We start from the raw sequence: 20,621 nt of genomic DNA on the forward strand, positions 1-20,621 counted from the left end.
AAGGAGACAGTAATCCTAACTGTGGTTAAAATATGTTACTTTCGCAAATTTTACAAAACGCTTAGCATGACCATACTGAACACATTGCTTGGAATTCCAGGGTCTTGGAAAGGACCAGTGCAAAGGATGAACTTAATGGCAGAGCTTCCTCTGCACACTTCACGACTGCAACAGGATTGTCCCTGAAGTCTCTCCACTGGGGTCCCACTTCAGGCTGACTTGTACTGTCTGTCTCACTGAACATCACTCTCTGCATTTGCTTACCCTTTTTGATTCTTCCCTGTGCCTCAGTTTGGAGTTGGAAGCTCATAAATTCCCCTATTATAGGGAAGTGGCTGATTGTGTAACCCTATCCTTTTGTTGAAATAGGTGTGTCCAGTTAAGTATTTACTGTAAGCCAGCCCCTCATACGCATTCCACTCGGGGTGGATTCATTGCTTTCTACAACCTCGCCATCTGTAATGTTCACACTGGTCCATCTGGCTGTGATTCAAAGAAGCAGCTGTTTTGTAGGACTTGAAATAAGGATTCCGTAACAACCAGGTGAATGCCTAATAGCCTCAATACATTTCAGGCTGTTTTAGTTTTGTTTATTTGGTTTTCTTGTTTTGTGGTGAGAACACTTAAAATCTACTCTCTTAGCAATTTTCAAGAACACAGTGTATCATTACTAACAAATCACCAGAAGGTACAATAGATCTCTTGAAGTATTTCTCCTTGAAGTAACTGAAACTTTGTAACCTTTGACCAACCCGTCCCTGTGCCCCCAACGCCCAGACTTTGGTAACCACCATTGTATTAATACTGTCTGCTTCTACGAGTTAACTTTTTTACACTCCGAGTATAAGTGAGGTCATGCTGTATTGGAGGTTGTTTCCTCCACGCCATTGGGTGGAATTCAGAGGTTTCTACCAATAACTTGTTGCTTTCACCAGCAGCTCCCAGGGGCTCTGTTGAGTCCCCCGTGCCTTCTGAATCTCAGATCTTGAAGCCCTGCTCCTCCCCAACCCTGTTTTTCTGAGAATTGCATCATCAAACATAGAGCATAGCACCTTTCCTGCGATTTCTCTAAATTTCCTCTTACTCAAGTCACTGTGCACGATAGATTGACTGCTTGATTCCTGGATAGACTTCAATAAAAGTATTGAGTGCTAAGCTAGAGGACAGGTTTCATCAGAGGACACAATCTTAGAGCAGACAACTTAAGGTTCAATATTAGGCATTTCTGTTCTTAAACATTCCTTCACTATTTCTGCCCAAGACATTTCTCACTGGTAAACTTTCCTCCTTGGTCGCCTGCCTTCTGCAGCCCTGCAGGCTCTATCTCTCTTGGGCCACACCTCTTCCTCTTAGAGTTTTATGCTCCCCTTCCCTTCTCTCTCCTTCCATCTCCAATCTACATATTTCACGGCTAGCTTTCCACAGTCAGATGTTTCTTGCCCTGAGGAATTATGCTACCAGTTTTTAAGCCACCATTTAAAAAACGAAATATCCCAGTGCCCTAGAGTCTTGGCAACAATGCTCCACCTGCCGGCGGTGAAGAGAGGCGGTGTCCTGTCTTGAAAGACAGCGCCACCTACTGCCCACCAAGAGACAGCTGCCGAAAACAGCTGAATGACCCTGTTCATTGCCTGTTCTGCGGAGGGTGGCAGATAATCCAGGCAAGAATAATCAGAAGGTACATTGAACTTGAGGTGGTGATGGAACATTTAAGAATGCACAGAAGTTTAAACTCAATAGGGATATCAATACCAAGCTGGCATCGGGTCTCAGGGAGGTTACAGGATCTGCATAGTGCTAACAACCGTGCATCGGAAGAATGGGAATCTGAATCCGGCCACTCCGCCTGTGAAGTCCACGTAGCTCCACCTCGCTGCACTAAAATAGAGTAGATCTCCTTTTATGGATGATCAAATAAGTGAGAGGGAACCCAGGAGCCAGTGGAGAGGAGAATTTTAAGGAGGGGACTGCTGATGATCTAAGGTTTGAGTCATCAGTTTGGATATGAACTGAGAAAATATCTCTGAGATTTGAGTTTAGGACTTAGTTGGAGACCCTTAGAGAGTGGTTTAAGGTGCCCAGCCGTGGGCCAGGCATAGGAGAGTATGGAAAGACAGAAAGACATAGTCCTATCCCTCATGAAGCTAAATATGAGCCAAAGCCAGGGAAGTTGGCAAAAATCAAATGGTAATAAATGAGACAGTGATTTAGGAAACAGAGATCCATGTAGAACCTGCAGGCCCCTCTGACACCTTTGTGCAAATTAGGATGGATCAGTTCACTTTCTTGGGGCCATTGCTGCCCTGAGCCAGAGCCCACAGCTTGGCAAGCAACCTGTGGGCTAGGTCTCAGCCCCCATTCATCAGAATGAAGACTGACCTGTTAGGAAACTTTCATTCAGGAAACTGGGACTTGAGCTGGGCTTCCACTGATGTGAAGGGTTTGGAGCAGCTGTGTGAAAGAGGTAGGCGGTAGGTCTTTTCTGCTGGGAAATGTTAAAACAGAGGCAATTAAGAGTCATAAAGGAGAGGGAGAAGACAAAAATCACCTGACTCTTGGCTCCAGTATTTTTAGAGCAGGAGAAATTAGATAAGATCACTCCTTTAAAACAGTTACTGAGCACCTAATATATTCAAGGAGCTATGCTGAATAGGCTGACTCAGGGAAATAAGGACCCTGACAATTGGCAGTAGTTTGTAGTTTATGAAGCACATCCATTTCCAGCTTTGACATTTCTTCCATTTTCCTGTAAAGGAGGCTGAATTTGTGGCTGCCCCTGAACATGAAGCTACAAATCTCCACAATTAGGACCATAATCCAGACTCTTTGACTAGTCCAGAATTCCTTTCATTCTGACCATCCTCTTCTTAAACATTTTAAAATTTAGGTAATTGTTGAGATAGATGGCATATTTACTGGCTCAAAATTTTAAAAACACAGGGAAAATTCTCCTTCTTGCCCCTGGTTTCCACACGTCTAGTTTCTCTCTCCAGAAGCAACATTTACTAGTTCATTGATGTATTCTTCCAGAGATGTTCTTTGCATAAAAAGCAAGTAAGAATGTATTTATTCTTCCCCAATTTGTTCAAATAATAGCATATTATACACAGTGTTCTGTACCTTGCTTTTAAATTTAATTTATTTTTATTTTTTAACATCAGTAATCTATGTGTCCAAAGCATAAACCAGGCATGGGCATAGACCAGAAGCCAAGCTGGGATAAACAGGGGGTTGCTTTGTTCCTGGCTGATATGAGATGGGCACCATCAAGCTTTATTTTTTTTTTTTCGAGACAGAGTCTGGCTCTGTCATCCAGGCTGGAGTACAGTGGCGCGATCTCGGCTCACTGCAAGCTCCACCTCCCGAGTCCATTCTCCTACGTCAGCCTCCCGAATGGGAGACTGTAGCTGGGACTACAGGCACCCGCCACCACACCCGGCTAATGAGACGGGGTTTCACCATGTTAGCCAGGATGGTCTCAATCTCCTGACCTCGTGATCCACCTGTCTCGGCCTCCCAAAGTGTTGGGATTACAGGCGTGAGCCACCATGCCTGGCCAAGCTTTTTTTTTAATGTATCAATTTATGTTGGAGATTATTCCAATAGCAAACGTTCCCTTCCACACCCCACCCCCTGCTAATGGCTGCACAGTGTTCTATTGTATGAATGTAGCTAGTTTATTTAGCTTAACTTCCATTGATGAACATTTGGTTTTTTTCTAAAATTTGAAGCAAATGTTTCTAAAACATTGATGCAATACGTATATGCATATATTATTTCACATATGCATGAGTATATATGTAAAATTTCTAACATCAGAATTGCTGGCTCAAAGAGAATGTACATTTGTAATCTTGGAGGAAATTCTCAAATTCCTACTCCTCTAAAGGAGGAGTACTAATTGGCATTCCCATCAGCAGTGTATGGGAGTGCCTATTTCCTCACACACTTACCAACACTGTGTTACCAAATGTTTGGATATCTGTCAATCTGATAGGAAAAATAGTATGTCAGTGTTATTTTAATTTGTATTTTCTCCATGAGATTGAGATTATCTTTTAATATGCTTTAGAGACATTTGGTATTACTTTTTCTATGAAATGTCTGCTGAGATACCTCTGCCCAATTTTCTTCTTGGTAATTGATAAATTCTTATTTGTAAGAGCTGTATATAAAGGGTAATTAGCCCTTTGATTTTGATGGCAGTTGTAAATATTTTTCTTCTTCCATTGGTATTTCGTCATTTGTCTCTTGACATTGTACTTATGGTTTTTTCCCCCATGCAGGTCTTTTTTAATGTGGCTGAATTTATCTTTCTTTCCTTTTATGGTTTCTACATTTGAAACATTCTCAAGCTACTGCTAGTTAAATACAGTGGATTTCTGCCTTCAAGTTGCTCAATAAGCCAGTAGGAAAATCAAGAAAAGTACCTAAGTAACTAGTAGAAGTAACTATATAATCAATACTATAAGTTGGTACAGAGTGCTGTTTCTTTATCTGTCTATCCATACATCTAATTATCAATCTATCTGTCCATCTGTCCATTAACCCATCCATTTATCAAGCTTTTACTGAATTCTTTCTAAGAGAAAGAAAAGGTATATATAGAGAGAGATGACATTTTATGGTAATGAAGCCTGTAGGCTGGGATGACAGACATCCAGATCTGAATTCCAGCTCTATGTTTACACCACTGTGGCCTTGGGCAGGTTACTTAATCTGTCCACATTTTTGTTTCTTATATAATTTCATGAGATATGACAGGAACGTAGATTGTGGAGGGGTCAAGGATTGAAGGTTAAAAAACAGACATTGTCAGAAATGGCTTAGGAAGATAACTATAAGTGAGTACAATGCCTAGATTTGTAATTTCAGGTGGTGAAATCTGAATCCTGACAAGGTCAAGAGAGTGGCCACTAGGGTGGGTGGCAAAAGCAAAGGTCACTGGATGTGAGCAGGACAAGGAACTGAAAGACCTTGGTGTTAAATGATCATGTACATAGTCTTTGAAATCACCAGGATCATGGTGATTTCACAGCCAGATGAAGGGCAAGTTCTGGGAGGGTCCTGAGCACAGGAGCTTCTGTCCCCGGTGGAGTGTGGGATATGCCACCCTCCCAGCGTGTGGATGCACTCACCAACCTGGAATCTCTCCAAACCTCCTTGTTCAGGATCTTACAGAGGTTCCATTATGTAGGTATGATTGATCAAATCACTGGCTGTTGGTGATTAACTCAGTCCCTGGGCTCCTCTCCCCTCCCCAGAGGTCAGAGGTGAGACTGAAAGTTCCAACTGGCCGGGCGTGGTGACTCACACCTGAAATCCCAGCATTTTAGGAGGCCAAGGCAGGCAGATAACCTGAGGTCAGGAGTTCGAGACCAGCCTGGCCAACATGGTAAAACCCCGTCTCTATTAAAAATACAAAATATTAGCTGGGCATGGTGGTGTGCACCTGTAATCCCAGCTACTCGGGAGGATGAGGCAGGAAAATCGCTTGAACTTGGGAGGCAGAGGTTGCAGTGAGCTGAGATAGTGCCATTACACTCCAGCTTGGGCAACAAGAGTGAAACTCTGTCTCAAAAAAAAAAGAAAAGAAAGAAAGTTCCCACGCTCTAATCACATGGTTCTTCTGCCAACCAGCCCCCATTCTTCCTCCAAGAGTCACCTCATTAGCATAAACCCTGGTATGGTTGAAAAGGGCTTATTATAAATAATAAAAGATACATTAATCAGAACATAACCATGTGGTAGTTGAGGTGCATCTGGAATTAAGATGATTCAACTTAAAATTTTTTACTTTAAGATGGGTTTACTGGAGTATTGAGTACACTTTCACCTTACAATATTTCTGACTTCAGTGAATTCACTGGGACGTAACCCCATCATAAGTTAAGGATCATTTGTTCAAGGGTTTTAGGAGCTCTGTGCCAAGACTAATTTTATATATATATATTTATATATCTCACAATATCACACAACCCACAGCAAACAGTGGCAAAGTGGGATTGAGGGAGGAGGCTCTGAAATGAGGTTTTCAACAAGCATCTTGGACCCTTAAAAGTTTCAAGTGACAGCCCTTATTAGTGGCACCCCTTGGGGGCTCCCTCAATGCCAAGACTAGCCTGACTGGAGGGAACTTAGAAAATGGGGTGGGCAGTTGATGTTCCAGCATCTTGAGTGGGTGCCATTGTTCTGTGACACCTGGATCTTGGGATTCCATAAGCTGGGGTTCTAGGATGTCCATTCTTAGTTGAGTCTCATTTCCTGTCATATCGACATCAAAGGCCCAAGACCTTCCTCCTCCCCATGAGCAAACAAGCCACGCCCTGCACCAGTCAAAGTCCATCTCACCTTCCAGCTACCCTAGGTAATTTTCCTGGTAATTCAGTGTTTCTAGGAAAGCGTGAGTCTTTCCACCCCCCACCCTGAGATTTACTGACATATGAACACATATGATTGGCATGATTTAAGAACCACTCACCTGCTGACCATCTCTCCAGGTCTGGAGCCGGAGAAAATGATCTGAAATTGTAGCAGGAGAAATTGAGGTAAGATACTAAGAAAGTTTTTCAGGAGTGGGGTTAGGCAAGAGGTGCAGCATGAGAGAATAAGAGTGAATCCTCAGTATCTAAGGGAAGTGGCAGGTGGCGGGGGACTTCCTTCTTTGGGTCATCTTTGGTGGTGATTTCACAGGAAGGAACAAAGTGGCTTCAAACATTATACAAGTCTCTGGTCTGTTCTGTGTCCTGTTTTCTGTCTCATTCTTTCAGTGTGAAATCTATATGACCCTGGGAGGGATGTTAGTTGGGAGAATGACCAGCTGATGGAGATGCTGCTGTAATGATTGGTGGTAATAATGGGCAGCAGTGGGCCACCTGGTGTGACAGTGTAGGAGAAAACAGTCCAAACTCCTGCCAAACTCTCTCTACTGATGGCAAATCAGCGGAGACTCAAATTGTTAAGTTTATAGTGGTCTGGCTTTTGGCCATGACAATGACACCTTGCCCTTTTAATTTGGGGCCTGTACAAATATTCACTGAAAGCTGTCAAGAGGAAAACAGAATTGGTTATTGAATCACTTGCTTCCTCTAGGTGTATGAAAAATAATTTCAAGTTTAACAAATACAAGGAAACCGCAGGGTCCATGTCAAAGCTGATGAGCTATTTCTGAAACTTGTGCAGAGTTGTGGTTTGTGTGGTCTGTGTCATGGCACCCTTGATGGAGAGCGGGCAATTGCCTGAACTTGGAGGCTGTGTCCTGTCCTCCAGGCTGCTCCAGGGCTGCCCCCTTCCGGCTGGGCCTTCTTATCTGGGACTGTTGCGGGCGACAGGCCTTCCGAAGATCAGTGAAGAAGGAGGCCCTGCAGACAGGAGGCTGACAAGGTAGGAACGAGGCCATGATCCCTTTGCAGAAGGACAACCAGGAGGAGGGTGTCTGCCCCATCTGCCAGGAGAGCCTGAAGGAGGCCGTGAGCACCAACTGCGGACATCTCTTCTGTCGAGTGTGCCTGACACAGCACGTGGAGAAGGCCTCAGCCTCCGGGATCTTCTGCTGCCCCCTCTGCCGGAAGCCCTGTTCTGAGGAGGTGCTAGGGACAGGCTATATCTGCCCCAACCACCAGAAGAGGGTGTGCAGGTTCTGTGAGGAGAGCAGACTTCTTCTATGTGTGGAATGCCTGGTGTCCCCTGAACACATGTCTCATCATGAACTGACCATTGAAAATGCCCTCAGCCACTACAAGGTAAGCCTGGGTCACCGCAGCCAGGCCCTGCCCCCACCTCCCTGAGGTGCTGCATCCTACATGTTCATCATGCCTGGCACCTCAGAGTAGCTCAACTGTGGACACCTCTCTTTGTTTCTTCTGCTTCATCCTGTTTTGGACCCTTGTCTTTGCTTTTCTGTGTATATTTTGAGGCTGATGTTTCAATGCATTAATGTGAGTCTGTCTAAAAGAGGATATTGTCACTGTGATGTCAGAGTCCCAGTCTGCTCATCTGTAGAATGGAGTAATTGGACTAACTAATGCATACCCTTTCAGGACTAAGACTGTGTGAATTCCTGGTTGATAGTACTAGAAACAGCTAGAAATGTAATCAGGTTTTATATATACCAGTAATTATCATGCAAATATATTAAAACCTGAAACTTAGTACATAATTTTTTCTCTTTCTCTTCCTTCTGCATTTGTCTTTTCTTTTCTTTCCTTTTCCTTTCTTTGCTATGGCAATTATTTTATCTTATTCTGTTAAATTTTCTATCATAAAAGTTACATGCTGTAGGTAATAAATTTAAAAAGCACTGAAAGGTATAAACTCAAGACTAAAAACTTGTCTTCCTTTCTCCCTCCATTCATAGTCCTCAGAGGTAACTATTGTTCGATTTTTGTACACCCTTCCAAAAAATGTGTGTGTTTATGAATGCACTCTTACACACACACACACACTCTCTCTCTCTCTCTCTCTTTCAAAGGATTCTCTCTATTTTTTTCTGTAACTCATTTTTGTTATCTAAAAGTATGGCTTGGATATTTTCTCATCAGCATGTATAGATCTTCTGAATTATTTTCAACAACTGTGTGGTATTGAATTCTATCAATGTACCATAAATTGGCAGACATTGGGTTATTTTCAAGCTATTGTTTTGTTTTAAGATTACACAGAATGTACTAATGAAGATCCTTCAACATATATATTGGAGGACCTAGAATATCCAAGATATATTTTGGTGACAGCATAAGGTAGAAATCTAACTTTAGTTTTTCCAAGTTATAATCAATTTGTCCTATCACCATTTATTGAATGATTCATATAGTTTCCCCATTGATTTGAATGCCAATGTCATAATATACCATATATGCATATTTTCTTGCATATTTCCTTGATTCTCTGTTCTGTTCTGTCTATGGTTGCCTATAAACCAAGGTACTTAAGAGATTTTATCTTTACCATATATTTTAATGTCAGGTATTTTGATAGAATCTTCACAATACTCTTATTTTTCAGAATTTGTGCAGATATTTGTGTATCTTTGTTTTGCCAATTAGCTTTAGAATTATTTTTATCAACCTTTCCCCTGACCCCAATCCAGTTAGTATATGACTGGACAATTGACAATATTTTCACATGGCATCCTTCTATCCAACAGTGAAGGCTGAATTTCCAAAGCTGAGGTAGCTTTGAGATACTCGACTTTTGGAGAACATGTTATGATACAGAATGAGAAAGTGGGGAGTCCAGATTAAAAGTGACTACAGAAAGGTAGAGAAATAATTGAAAAAGCCAGGGGCAAAGTTCTATTTGGTTCTAACATCATTCCCTCTAGGTGCAGTGTCCACAGCAGAGTGGGGAGGGATTCCTCACCTACCGATGAAATAGCATAAGATGGAGAAATTTATTTCCTCACTAAATGATTTTTTCAGATCTGTACTTTGTGTTAGTAGGCATTGTAGAAAGTACAAAGATGATTCATAATTCTTGTTTCAAATTTGTCTTTAAATAATGACAAGAAAGCTAAAACAAATAAATAACGATGACACTTGTTCATTAAGTAAAAACTTAATAAGTTCCTGCTGTGTGTGAGAAACTGCAGTATATGCTAGGAATCAATGAAGACAGATGCCATTCCTTCTGCCAGGAGTTTGCAGTTTAGTAAGAGAGACACAAATAAGTAATCAAAGAACTGTAACTTTTTATTTATTTATTTATTTATTTTTTGAGACGGAGTCTCACTCTGTCACCCAGGCTGGAGTGCAGTGGCATGATCTCGGCTCACTGCAACCTCCGCCTCCCGGGTTCAAGCAATTCTCTGCCTCAGCCTCCCAAGTAGCTGGGATTACAGGCACCCGCCACGAGGCCCAGCTAATTTTTGTATTTTTAGTAGAAACGGGCTATCACCATCTTGGCCAGGCTGGTCTTGAACTCCTGACCTCGTGATCCATCTGTCTTGGCCTCCCAAAAGAACTGTAACTTTTTATTAGTTAGGAAGAAAATAAACAAGGATCTGGGATGAACAGTAATGGGTGGCCCATGTCCATTTGGTCAGTGAGGGCCTCATAGAGGAAGTGACCTTGAAGCTGAGGGCTGGCAGAAGAGAAATCGACCAGTGCAAAGACAGGGGGTAAGGAGTGCATGCAGATGCCCACACCTGAGAAGTCTTGTTATATTTGAAGAATTTATCATTAGAGTTTGAATCGACAGGACTTCCTGGTAGAATAGAAGTGGGTTCTTTGTAAGAAAAAACCCCATCAAAAAGTGGGCAAAGTATACGAACAGATACTTCTCAAAAGAAAACATTTATGCAACCAACAGACATATGAAAAAATGCTCATCATCACTGGTCATTAGAGAAATGCAAATCAAAACCACAACGAGATACCATCTCATGCCAGTTAGAATGGGAATCATTAAAAAGTCAGTAAACAACAGATTCTGGAGACGAAGTGGAGAAATAGCAATGCTTTTACACTGTTGGTGGGAGTGTAAATTAGTTCAGCCATTGTGGAAGACAGTGCGGCGATTCCTCAAGGATCTAGAACCAGAAATACCATTTGACCCAGCAATCCCATTACTGGATATATACCCAAAGGATTATAAATCATTCTACTATAAAGACACATGCACACATATGTTTATTGCAGCATGGTTCACAATAGCAAAGACTTGGAACCAACCCAAATGCCCATCAATGATAGACTGGATAAAGAAAATATGGCACATATACACCATGGAATACTATGCAGCCATAAAAATGGATGAGTTCATGTCCTTTGCAGGGACATGGATGAAGCTGGAAACCATCATTCTCAGCAAACTAACACAAGAACAGAAAACCAAACACCACATGTTCTCACTCGTAAGTGGGAGTTGAACAATGAGAACACATGGACACAGGGAGGGGAACATCACACACCAGGGCCTGTGAGGGGATGGGGGGTAGGGGAGGGAGAGCTTTAGGAGAAATGCCTAATGTAGATGATGGGTTGATAAGTGCAGCAAACCACCATGGCACGTGTATACCTATGTAACAAACCTGCACGTTCTGCACATGTGCCCCAGAACTTAAAGTATATATACTAAAAGTGGGTTGAAGGAAGGAGGAAGGTCAAAGATGACTTCATGAGTTTCTGGTTTGAGAAACTGAATGGATGATGTGAAAGATAAGAACTTGGTAGAACAGGTTTGAACGCAACACCAAGAGTTTCATTTAAAACGAGTTGAGTCCAAGTTGAGACACATCAAAATAGGATCTTACATATGCAGCTGGATCACAAATTTAGATCTCCAGAGTCATATTCCTAGAACCGAGAAGAAAGATCCATCAGGACAAAGACAATATTTAAATCCAAGAAAAATGGGCACGGTGGCTCACACCTGTAGTCCCAGCACTTTGGGAGGTCAAAGTGGGAGGATCGCTTAAGCCCAGGAATTCAAGACCAGCTTAGGCAACACAGTGAGATACTATCTCTAGAACAACAACAACAACAACAAAGTGAAATTAACAGGATTTAAAAAACAGGACGTGACAATTTGGGGCTGGGTGCAGTGGCTCATGCCTGTAGTCCCAGCTACTTGGAAGGTTGAGGTGGGAGGATTGCTTGAGCCCAAGAGAGTGAGGCTGGAGTGAGCGGTGATTGTACCACTGCACTGCAGCCAGGAAGACAGAGCAAGACCCCATCTCAAACAAAGAAACAAACAACCAAGAAACCAAGGAAACTGATGTAATTGCCTCAAAAGAGGCTAGACAGAAAAGAAGTTTTGGGGTAAGGTTCTGGGAAAGGCCGTCATTTAGATGTAGGCAGAGGAGGACCCAGCAAAGGAGACAGGATGAGTTGCTAGAAAAGCAGGAGAAAAACAAGGGGAATGGTGTCCCAGTTGCTAAGAGAGAAGGGTATTTTAAGAGATTATAATAGATTGCATTGAACGATGCTGACACTTCAGTAAGATGGTGGGAGAGGCAGGAGAGCTGGGTTGGGAGGAGGCACACTTCTTCCGTAGTAATAACAGGGAACAAGAGAAGGTGTCTGCAAGCCTACGTAGTTTTGCAGTTTTGGAAATCCAGGTTTTGTTCTGGTTTTTATTTTCTCATAATATGTGAGGAAGGAACGTCAGCAGTATGGGTGGGATCAGGATGGATGTGAAAGGTTCGAAAAGAAAGAAGATGGTGTGATGCAGTGTGGGAGAGCGCTCACAAGAGAAACTGTGTAGGGTTGGCAGACAGTATGTAGCACCAATTTGAGGTCTGAAATGTTTAACATGTTTCAGGAGGCTGCTTGAGGACAGACAGCAAACAGGAAGGTGATGGTACATTTTACCATGGATACAGAGTTGTCCTTACAACAGAGAGGGAGGGTAAGGGAGTTGAGTGTATTTCTGAAGAAGTGATTATAATGGTGGACCCTATGTGTACTCATGGATATTGAGAGCATATTTTTGAAATTAAGGAGGGTTTTTTAACTGATTTTTTCACCATATCTCTATTTATTTGAATTAAACTTTATAGATTAAGTATTGTAAATTATGTTCTTTTAAAAGAATCATATAATCCCTGATTGTGCTCTAAAAAGACCAAAAAATTTATAAAAGCTACAAATTCTTATTTGTATACCTGTTTCCTCACTGACCAAGCAATGCCAGTGTCAATCACTTTAATGTATTTTGCTAGTCTAGCAAGTGTATGACAGTGATGTTTGTTGTTTTACGTTGCTTGATTATGAATGCTAGCAGTGGTGAGGCTTTTATCCATGAAGACTTGCTGTCTGCATTTTTCCCTAGAATCAGGGTGTAAATTCTACATGATTGCATCAAAGTAGTTTATCTTTTGGATAATGAGCTCCATTAGTTGTGTTTAACCTACATTTTTTTATTCTGTTATTTCCTCTTAATTATATTTTTGGGCAAAATTTTAGAAATTTGTATTTAAATTGGCTCTATTCTTTTTCATAATATAATCTCCATGTCTTAAATCCACAGAAATTTGTTTAATATGAGTGTGCTGCTCTGTTTTATTTTTAAAGGTTTATTAATTCCTGGCTTACTTGGAATTTCATATAGTATGTTGTGTGAAGGATGACTCCATGTTAATTTTTCTTTATTCTGGTATCCAGTTATTCCCAAAACATTTATATGATAGTGAGTCATTTCCACATTTATGTGTTGTTTCTCGCTTGACATTAATTAAGTTCTTATGAAGGGCTTTTTTTTTTTACTCTAGTCCATTGATTATTCTTTCTGCTACTGTTATATAGTTTTGATACGTATTTCTTTATGGTTTATTTTTAAATCTAGCAGCATTTTTGCCATTTAATAATTTTTATTACCTGATATTTTTAACTGTCATTTAAGATGAGTGCTTTTTTACAAAGTTTCTAAATTTTATAGAGCATTCCATAAGATTTTAATGGTTATTGCATTAAATTTGTTGATTAAGAATCATAACTTTTGGGGGTTTAGTTAGTCTTCTCAACCAGTACCAAGATATATCACTAACGGCTTTCCAGTATGTATCTGAATCAGATATTAAATTGTCTTTACTTAAACCTCATGTGCCCTGACTCTGTTGAGGGTAACTATGTATTTTATAACTTTTTTTTGACAACTTTTACTTGTAGATTCAAATGAGGTTCTTTGCTGAGCTCATGTATTTATTCATACATTTTTTAAAATTTTCTGACATTTTCTAGATCATAATCGTGTGAGTGACGTTGTTTTTAATCCATATTTTTGGACACAGTTCTGTAAGGAGCACGCATTTTGAAAGCTGTTAATTTTTCTTTCTTTTTTTTTTCAGTGTCAGGAATAGGTACTTTTTGTCTATTAACCACTTTTCTTTTGTACATTGTGTTACCAAGTTGTTTGAGAACAAATTTAATGCCCTTTTTTTGTCAGATTTTAAAAATTTAATATGATTTAATCTGAATGTCTGACAGAATTTAAAATACTCATTTAGACAAGACAGGTCTTCAACTATTTTCTAGATTTCAACTTGTCTTTTTTTCTCTAAGGAATATTTTGGTAGGTGAAAGTGTATAGAATTTGGCTTTTCAATTCTAATGAGTGTCATGTCTTATTTATATGATATGCACCCATTAAATATTTTAATGCAAAAATTGGTGAAAAAGTATTTTTTAGAAACAGAGAACTTTACCTTACTTGTTTTGAATATTGTAAACAATACGCCTGTATTATCTTCAGTTGTTCTTTGCCTTTTTATTGCTGTTATCTTTGCCTTCTTTTTTTCATTTACACAATGTCCGTAGTTGGCTTTATTAAATTTTAAACTGCCAGATGATAGGACTGTGGCTTTTTGAACTGGACCTTAATAGGCCTGACTTTGACAGGCAGAAAAATAAAGCATTCCTGACAGAGAGAAGTAAAAAATAGGCCATGAGGAGGTGTGGCTGCATGGGTGTGTTCAGGAAGCAGAGAGCAATGTTGTGTGCTGGTGAAGAGAGTTCAGAGGGAGCACAGAGAGAATCCCGGACAACGTCAATTGGGGCTGGGTCCTGGGGCACCTTGGATGCTGGGTGAAGGAGTTTGGGCTTATCTTTGTTGCTGAGAAGCCATTTTGAAGAGAGGAGTAACATCAAAAAAGGTGAAATATGACAGATTTCAAGCTGAATGGCAGGCAGAATGGCAGTCCCAATGTCAGAAATATTAAGGTCAGAAGGAGTGGACTGCAGAAGAGGGTGGGGAACTGGGCAGCATGTTTGATTCTACCATATTGATTTTGAGCTGCCAACAGGGCAGTAGGCAGTACTTAGCTCTCACTTGGAAGCATGAGATGGATTGCTAGGAAAAAAGATTTGGTTTTGGAATTCCAAGATCTGAAGCCTCCAGAAAGGAAAGCTAAGGACATAGTTTGAGATAGAAAAGGGTTGAGGGGCCAACTTCAAGGCTCCTTTTTACAGGAAAAATGAAGAGGCAAAGAAGCAGTGGCAGAAGGCACAGGTCTAGGAAGGATGGAGTGGAGAGGAGGTGCAGAAAGGCACCTGTGGATTTCATGGCTGGAGATCCCAGGTGGCCTTGGAGAGAGAGGCTTCAAAGGAGTAATGAGAAACAAGGCAGCTGGCTGAGGAATGACGGCAGTGAGGAGGTGAAGATAGCCACACCAAACAACTTGACTGTGAGGGCAGCAAGTGAGTAGATGCAAGGGGAGAAGGCTGTTTGTGCTTTTCAGGACCTGAACTCTTGTGCTCACACAAACAATTCCACACCAACCCAGCCCGCCACCTTCTTCAGCAAGACTCATGAGCAACATCCATGGTGCCCATTTATTACCTCCCACTCCTACGACTTTTTTATTTCCTCTCTGCTAGGGAAATGCCTGCAGGAAACACCCAGTGACGTGACACATTTTTAGTAACTTCATGGTGACATCACTGTCTTCTCTGCTTACTGCAGCTTTCTGTTTGCCAAATGCCCTTGGTGACCCTCACACACACAGTCCTTTGACCTTGATTTCACCAGCAAAGTCTCAGGCCGGAAAGAACTTTCAGTTGTCTTCACCATCCCCTGACTTCTACCTGTATATCTCCAAAATCTCCTCAAAAAAGATTTTTTTTAAAAAATCTGAAGTGGGAAAGATTTAGTGAAACACACACTTTTCAGCTAATAGCGCATCCTGATCTTTAGTTCACAAATCTCTTCTCGTTTTGTTTTCCATTTTATCATTCACCCTCCAACTGCCCCCCTGAACCATGGGCAGCCATTTAAAGCATTTGTTGTTATTTTTGCTTCTCTTATAGGTCATCAAAAACCTGAAAGCAAAATTTTTTTAGAAACTCATTCATTATCTCCATAGCTTCAAGGACACAGTGACACACCCAGATACTGATTTAAGATTGAGAAAGAAGGCACTGCCTACCTGGGCTATGAGTTTGCACCTATCTTGTCACTCATCTTAGTGAGGACCAGGGAGCAGTGGTAGCAGAGGGTTGCCATCTCCTCTTTAAGGCAATTCCCTCCAGACTGGCTTCACGTGTTAATGTAAAATAGTAAGAAGTGCTAGAAGACTGTCATATAACTTTTATATGTTGAGAGAAAGCACCCTGAATTCAAGTAGAAATGGTTCTGTTGCTATCTATTATTTTTTCTGTACTTCTAAGACTGTAAAAAAATTTCCCATTACCATTTCCCCCCATCATTATCCAATAAATAAACTCTCAAGTCCCTTACTCCAACCATGATGCTTTAAAAGCATTTCTTTGTAGGCAGAATTTTACATTAGTTGCATCCTGGGATCAGGCCCCCTACCGTGTTCCATTGACTCCTCCCAGTGGTTGCCCCCCTCACTCCCAGTCTGACAAGCAGGTGTGTCTGTCTCTTTAGGAACGACTCAATCGCCGGAGCAGGAAGCTCAGAAAGGACATTGCAGAACTTCAGCGGCTCAAGGCTCAGCAGGAGAAGAAACTGCAGGCTCTGCAGGTGGGTTTTTCAGGTTCCTGGGAAGGACTCCCTGGAGTGTTTTCAGGGGCCCTTACTTAACTGTTCTGGACATCTGTCTGTCCCTGGAGCAGCCTGATGTGGGCAGATGGTCGTGGAGGCTGAAAACCTGGGTGTTGGCCTTGGCGTCAAAGTTTGCTGGCTGAGTGACCTACACAAGTTAAGCCCTCTGATCTTTATGTGACTTACATGTTAAATGAGAACCAGTCCTGCTCTACCTGGATCACAGTAAGGATCAAAGGAAACCAGTGTCTCGTCAATTGAAAATTACTACACAAGCCATAGGCCTCTTTCTTTTTTTTCTTTTTTTTTTTTTGAGACGGAGTCTCGCTCTATCGCCCAGGCTGGAGTGCAGTGGCGCGATCTCGGCTCACTGCAAGCTCCGCCTCCCGGGTTCACGCCATTCTCCTGCCTCAGCCTCTTGAGTAGCTGGGACTACAGGTGCCCGCCACCATGACTGGCTAATTTTTTCTATTTTTTAGTAGAGACAGGGTTTCACCATGTTAGCCAGGAAGGTCTCGATCTCCTGACCTCGTGATCCGCCCGCCTTGGCCTCCCAAAGTGCTGGGATTACAGGTGTAAGCCACCGTGCCCGGCCGCCATAGGCCTCCGTTTCTGTCTCTGACAGTCTACCTTTCTATTCCTCTTGGTCACATGGCACCTGTAGATATTCAGAGAGTGAAGTGGAAAGGTGAGGTGTCCCTGCCTTTATGAGAATCACAGCTGCTTCTGCAATACCTGTGACACACAGAGGCAACACCATGAGGCAAGAGGATTGAGGAATCAGCATTCCTGCTCAGACATTCAGAGACTGTGAAGGGCCAGGAGGGAGCCACCTGACACTAAGTCTTAGGGAGCCCCTTTCCTGTAGTTTCAGGTAGACCATGGGAACCACAGGCTGGAGGCTGGGCTGGAGAGCCAGCACCAAACCAGGGAACAGCTGGATGCCCTCCCTCAGCAGTGGCTGGGCCAGCTGGAGCACATGCCAGCAGAAGTGGCCAGAATCCTTGACATCTCCAGGGCAGTAACACAGCTCAGCAGCTTGGTCATTGATCTGGAGAAGACGGCCAAGGAATTAGACACCAACACACTGAAGGTGCATACCCTGAGGCCTCCCCCAAGGGCTGGGAATCTCCCCGATAGTAGGCAGCCCATCTGCATCACCCTTCTGGGAGGTGTAAGAGGGAGGGGCCCGTGTGATATGTGGTGACTTGTGGTAGATGTGGCTTGTTCTAGGCTACAGAGTGCTGCTGCAGCAGAATGGGCACAGAAGAGGGGTGTTGCTATGTTCCCCCAGTTCTCAAGGTGGCACCCCAGAGTGGCCTCCAAGAGTGAATTGGGAAAGGAATTTGGAGGTGATAGGAACCTGAGAACCAATTATGATTCTCACTTTTTCTCTCTCCTAGAATGCTGGTGACTTACTGAACAGGTAGGAGCTGTCCCTTCTTCTTTCCCACATGCGCATATAAACCCACACAACACAGACATGCACAGAGGTCAAGGAGACTCACTGCTCCATTAGCTTTTATATCTTCATGCTACATGGCCAATGGAAGAGCCAATGGAATATGTGAGTACATATTAATCTATGAAGGATTTCTTTGTTTCTAGGAGTGCTCCACAGAAATTAGAGGTTATTTATCCTCAGTTGGAGAAAGGAGTCAGTGAATTCCTTCTTCAGCCACCCTCAGAAGCTCTGACCTGTTCATCCCTGGGACACCTCACTTCAGGCTCACCTCAGCCTCCTCTCTCTCCTTGCTCCAACCTGTCCAGGCCCCCATTAGGTCTACCCAGTGCATCTTTGGGCCTTCCAGCTCCTGAACATGTCACCATTTCTTCATGTCCATGGTCATCACCTGATGCCTGACCCTCTGACTCTTGGACGATAGCCAGCCTCCTTCCAGGACAGGCTCATGCTTGAGGCTGCCACTGTGGAGGTCGGCGCCCATGGTCTCCAGGAGCATTTGTGAAATCTCCATTTTGCCTGTGAACTGATGATAGTGCCCATCTCTCACAATCTCATTAAAATAGGATCCTCCAGGCCTCTGAATGGCCTGAGCTCATCAGCAGTGATGCCACCTCACATGTGGAGCCCAGCTGAGCTCCTGCAGCACTTGTTGTCTGTACCACTCACCTGGCACTTATTTATTATTGTTGTGGAAGACAGACTCAAAGACAGCCTCCCTTCGTGATCCTCACCTCTTAGAATTCATTCCCTTGTTTGGTCCCCTCCCCTTGAGTGTAAGTGGGATCTGTGACTTGCTTCTAATCAATGGAATAAGGCAAAGGTGATAGGGTGTCACTCTGGCAACTGTGTTGCATTGTATAGAATTCCTCCTTGCTGGCCAACCAATTTAGAGCCCCTCCTAGGAGCCAAGAGCAGCCTCCAGCCAACAACAAGCAGAGGCCTTCAGTCTTGTGGCTGCAAGAACCTGAATTCTGCTAACAACCTGAGTGAGCTTGGAAGCAGATTCTTCCCCAGCTGAGCTGGATGAGAACCTGGTACAGCCAACACCTTGATTATAGTCTTTTGAGTACCTAAGCTGAGGACCCAGTGAAGCTGTGCCAAAACTTCTCATCCACAGAAACGGTGCAACAATAAATGTGTGTGTGTGTTTTTGTTTTTTGTTTTCGTTTTTGAGATGGAGTCTCACTCTGTCGCCCAGGCTGAAGTGCGGTGGTGCAATGTCGGCTCACTGCAACCTCTGTCTTCTAGGTTCAAGCAATTCTCCTGCCTCAGCCTCCCTAGTAGCTGGGATTATAGGCACCTGCCACCACACCTGGCTAATTTTTTGTGTTTTTAGTAGAGACAGGGTTTCACCATGTTGGCCAGGCTGGCCTTGAACTTCTGACCTCAGGTGATCCACCCACCTTGGCCTCCCAAAATGCTGGGATTACAGGTGTGAGCCACCGCGCCTGGCCGTGTGTTGTTTTAAGGCAGTAAATTTGTGGTAATTTTTATGGTGTAATGGATAATGAATACAATTGTATATTAGTCATTTTTGTATAAGCCTCACTTCTTTGGGTGAGCAGGGATCATACTCTGTCTGTGTCCTCATATCTAGAACAGTGTCTGGCTCATAGCTGGTGTCCAATAAAATTTTAAATGCATGTATAAATGAATTAATAAGAAAGCATAAGGGCTCTTCTCAATCCTCTGATTAAAAGGAGCCACCAATTACCTTATAAACAGTATTTATTGAGCCCTTGCCAAAGTAGTCAATACCATACTGAGAGATATAAGGAATAAAACATGGCCACAAGAATAAAACAAGCCATGTGGTGGTGCAAAGAGTGAAAACTACAGGGTCAGACTTGAGTTTAGGTCTCAGTCCTGACACCTAATGCCTCTGTAACCTTGGGCAAATTACTTAGCCTCTCTGAACCTCTGTACTCCCCCCTCTAAAATAAGGGTTATGGTACCTGTGGCCTGGGATTGTTATCAGAATTAAATACATGCTGAGTATCTACTAAAGTGTCTAAAACGTAAACATTCAGATATGTTCATTTTATCTTTTTATTTTTGGTGTATTCTGGCTTTATTGTTTTTTTTTTAATTATACTTTAAATTCTAGGGTACATGTGCACAATGTGCAGGTTTGTTACATATGTATACATGAGCCATGTTGGTGTGCTGCACCCATTAACTCGTCATTTACGTTAGGTATTTCTCCTAATGCTATCCCTCCCCCCTCCCCCGACCCCATAACAGGCTCTGGTGTGTGATGTTCCCCACCCTGTGTCCAAGTGTTCTCACTGATCAATTCCCACCAATGAGTGAGAACATGCGGTGTTTGGTGTTCTGTCCTTGCGATAGTTTGCTGAGAATGATGGTTTCCAGCTTCATCCATGTCCCCTACAAAGGACATGAACTCATCCTTTTTCATTTAATCTTTTTTTAAAAAAACCACTTCCCCTTTTGAAATGAAATATGGAATGATAAAAAAATTTAAATAAATTCCACTTCACCATCCAGAAGTTTATAATTTAGCTGTGGAACTATGACTAAACAGATACAGAATAAGAAGAGTGTGTGTAACTGCACTGAATTATGTATCACAGGGGCTAAGTGCTCTGGGAATTCAGAGGAAAGACACAGCGAGCCTGGGAAAGTTGGTAGGTTTTGTGGGGGAGGTGAGGATTGGACAACTGGGAGAGGAAGGTGAGAACATTCTAGGTCA

General features: G+C 42.5%; 1 protein-coding gene and 1 non-coding gene across 3 annotated transcripts; one reads left to right on the forward strand and one right to left on the reverse strand.

Moving 5' to 3' along the window:
- Positions 1 to 3,165: 3,165 nt before the first annotated feature.
- On the reverse strand, positions 3,166 to 3,301 carry LOC129039777 (small nucleolar RNA SNORA48). Its single transcript, XR_008503478.2, has one exon. It is a non-coding gene; the product is annotated as a small nucleolar RNA SNORA48 (small nucleolar RNA).
- A 3,197-nt stretch (positions 3,302 to 6,498) lies between these two features.
- TRIM40 (tripartite motif containing 40) lies at positions 6,499 to 19,911 on the forward strand. Of its 2 annotated transcripts, XM_054492666.2 has the most exons (6): positions 6,499 to 6,548; positions 7,093 to 7,742; positions 16,327 to 16,422; positions 17,312 to 17,536; positions 17,847 to 17,869; positions 18,052 to 19,911. In XM_054492666.2, the coding sequence occupies exons 2-6, from the start codon at positions 7,398 to 7,400 to the stop codon at positions 18,305 to 18,307; spliced, it is 945 nt and encodes a 314-aa protein (XP_054348641.2). In that variant the 5' UTR covers positions 6,499 to 6,548; positions 7,093 to 7,397; the 3' UTR covers positions 18,308 to 19,911. The 2 variants fall into 2 exon arrangements, with proteins under 2 accessions (XP_054348641.2, XP_054348642.2); XM_054492667.2 differs by lacking the exon at positions 6,499 to 6,548 and having other exon boundaries at positions 17,399 to 17,536; positions 18,052 to 19,063.
- The last annotated feature ends 710 nt before the right edge of the window (positions 19,912 to 20,621 follow it).

The sequence above is a fragment of the Pongo pygmaeus genome, chromosome 5, assembly GCF_028885625.2.
Source record: "Pongo pygmaeus isolate AG05252 chromosome 5, NHGRI_mPonPyg2-v2.0_pri, whole genome shotgun sequence".
Taxonomy (NCBI): domain Eukaryota; kingdom Metazoa; phylum Chordata; class Mammalia; order Primates; family Hominidae; genus Pongo; species Pongo pygmaeus.

Coding starts and splice junctions, on each gene's coding strand:
- TRIM40 (XM_054492666.2), top strand. CDS start 7,398: ATGATCCCTTTGCAGAAGGACAACCAGGAGGAGGGTGTCTGCCCCATC. Junction 7,743..16,326: donor ATGCCCTCAGCCACTACAAG/GTAAGCCTGGGT, acceptor CTGTCTCTTTAG/GAACGACTCAATCGCCGGAG. Junction 16,423..17,311: donor AGAAACTGCAGGCTCTGCAG/GTGGGTTTTTCA, acceptor CCTTTCCTGTAG/TTTCAGGTAGACCATGGGAA.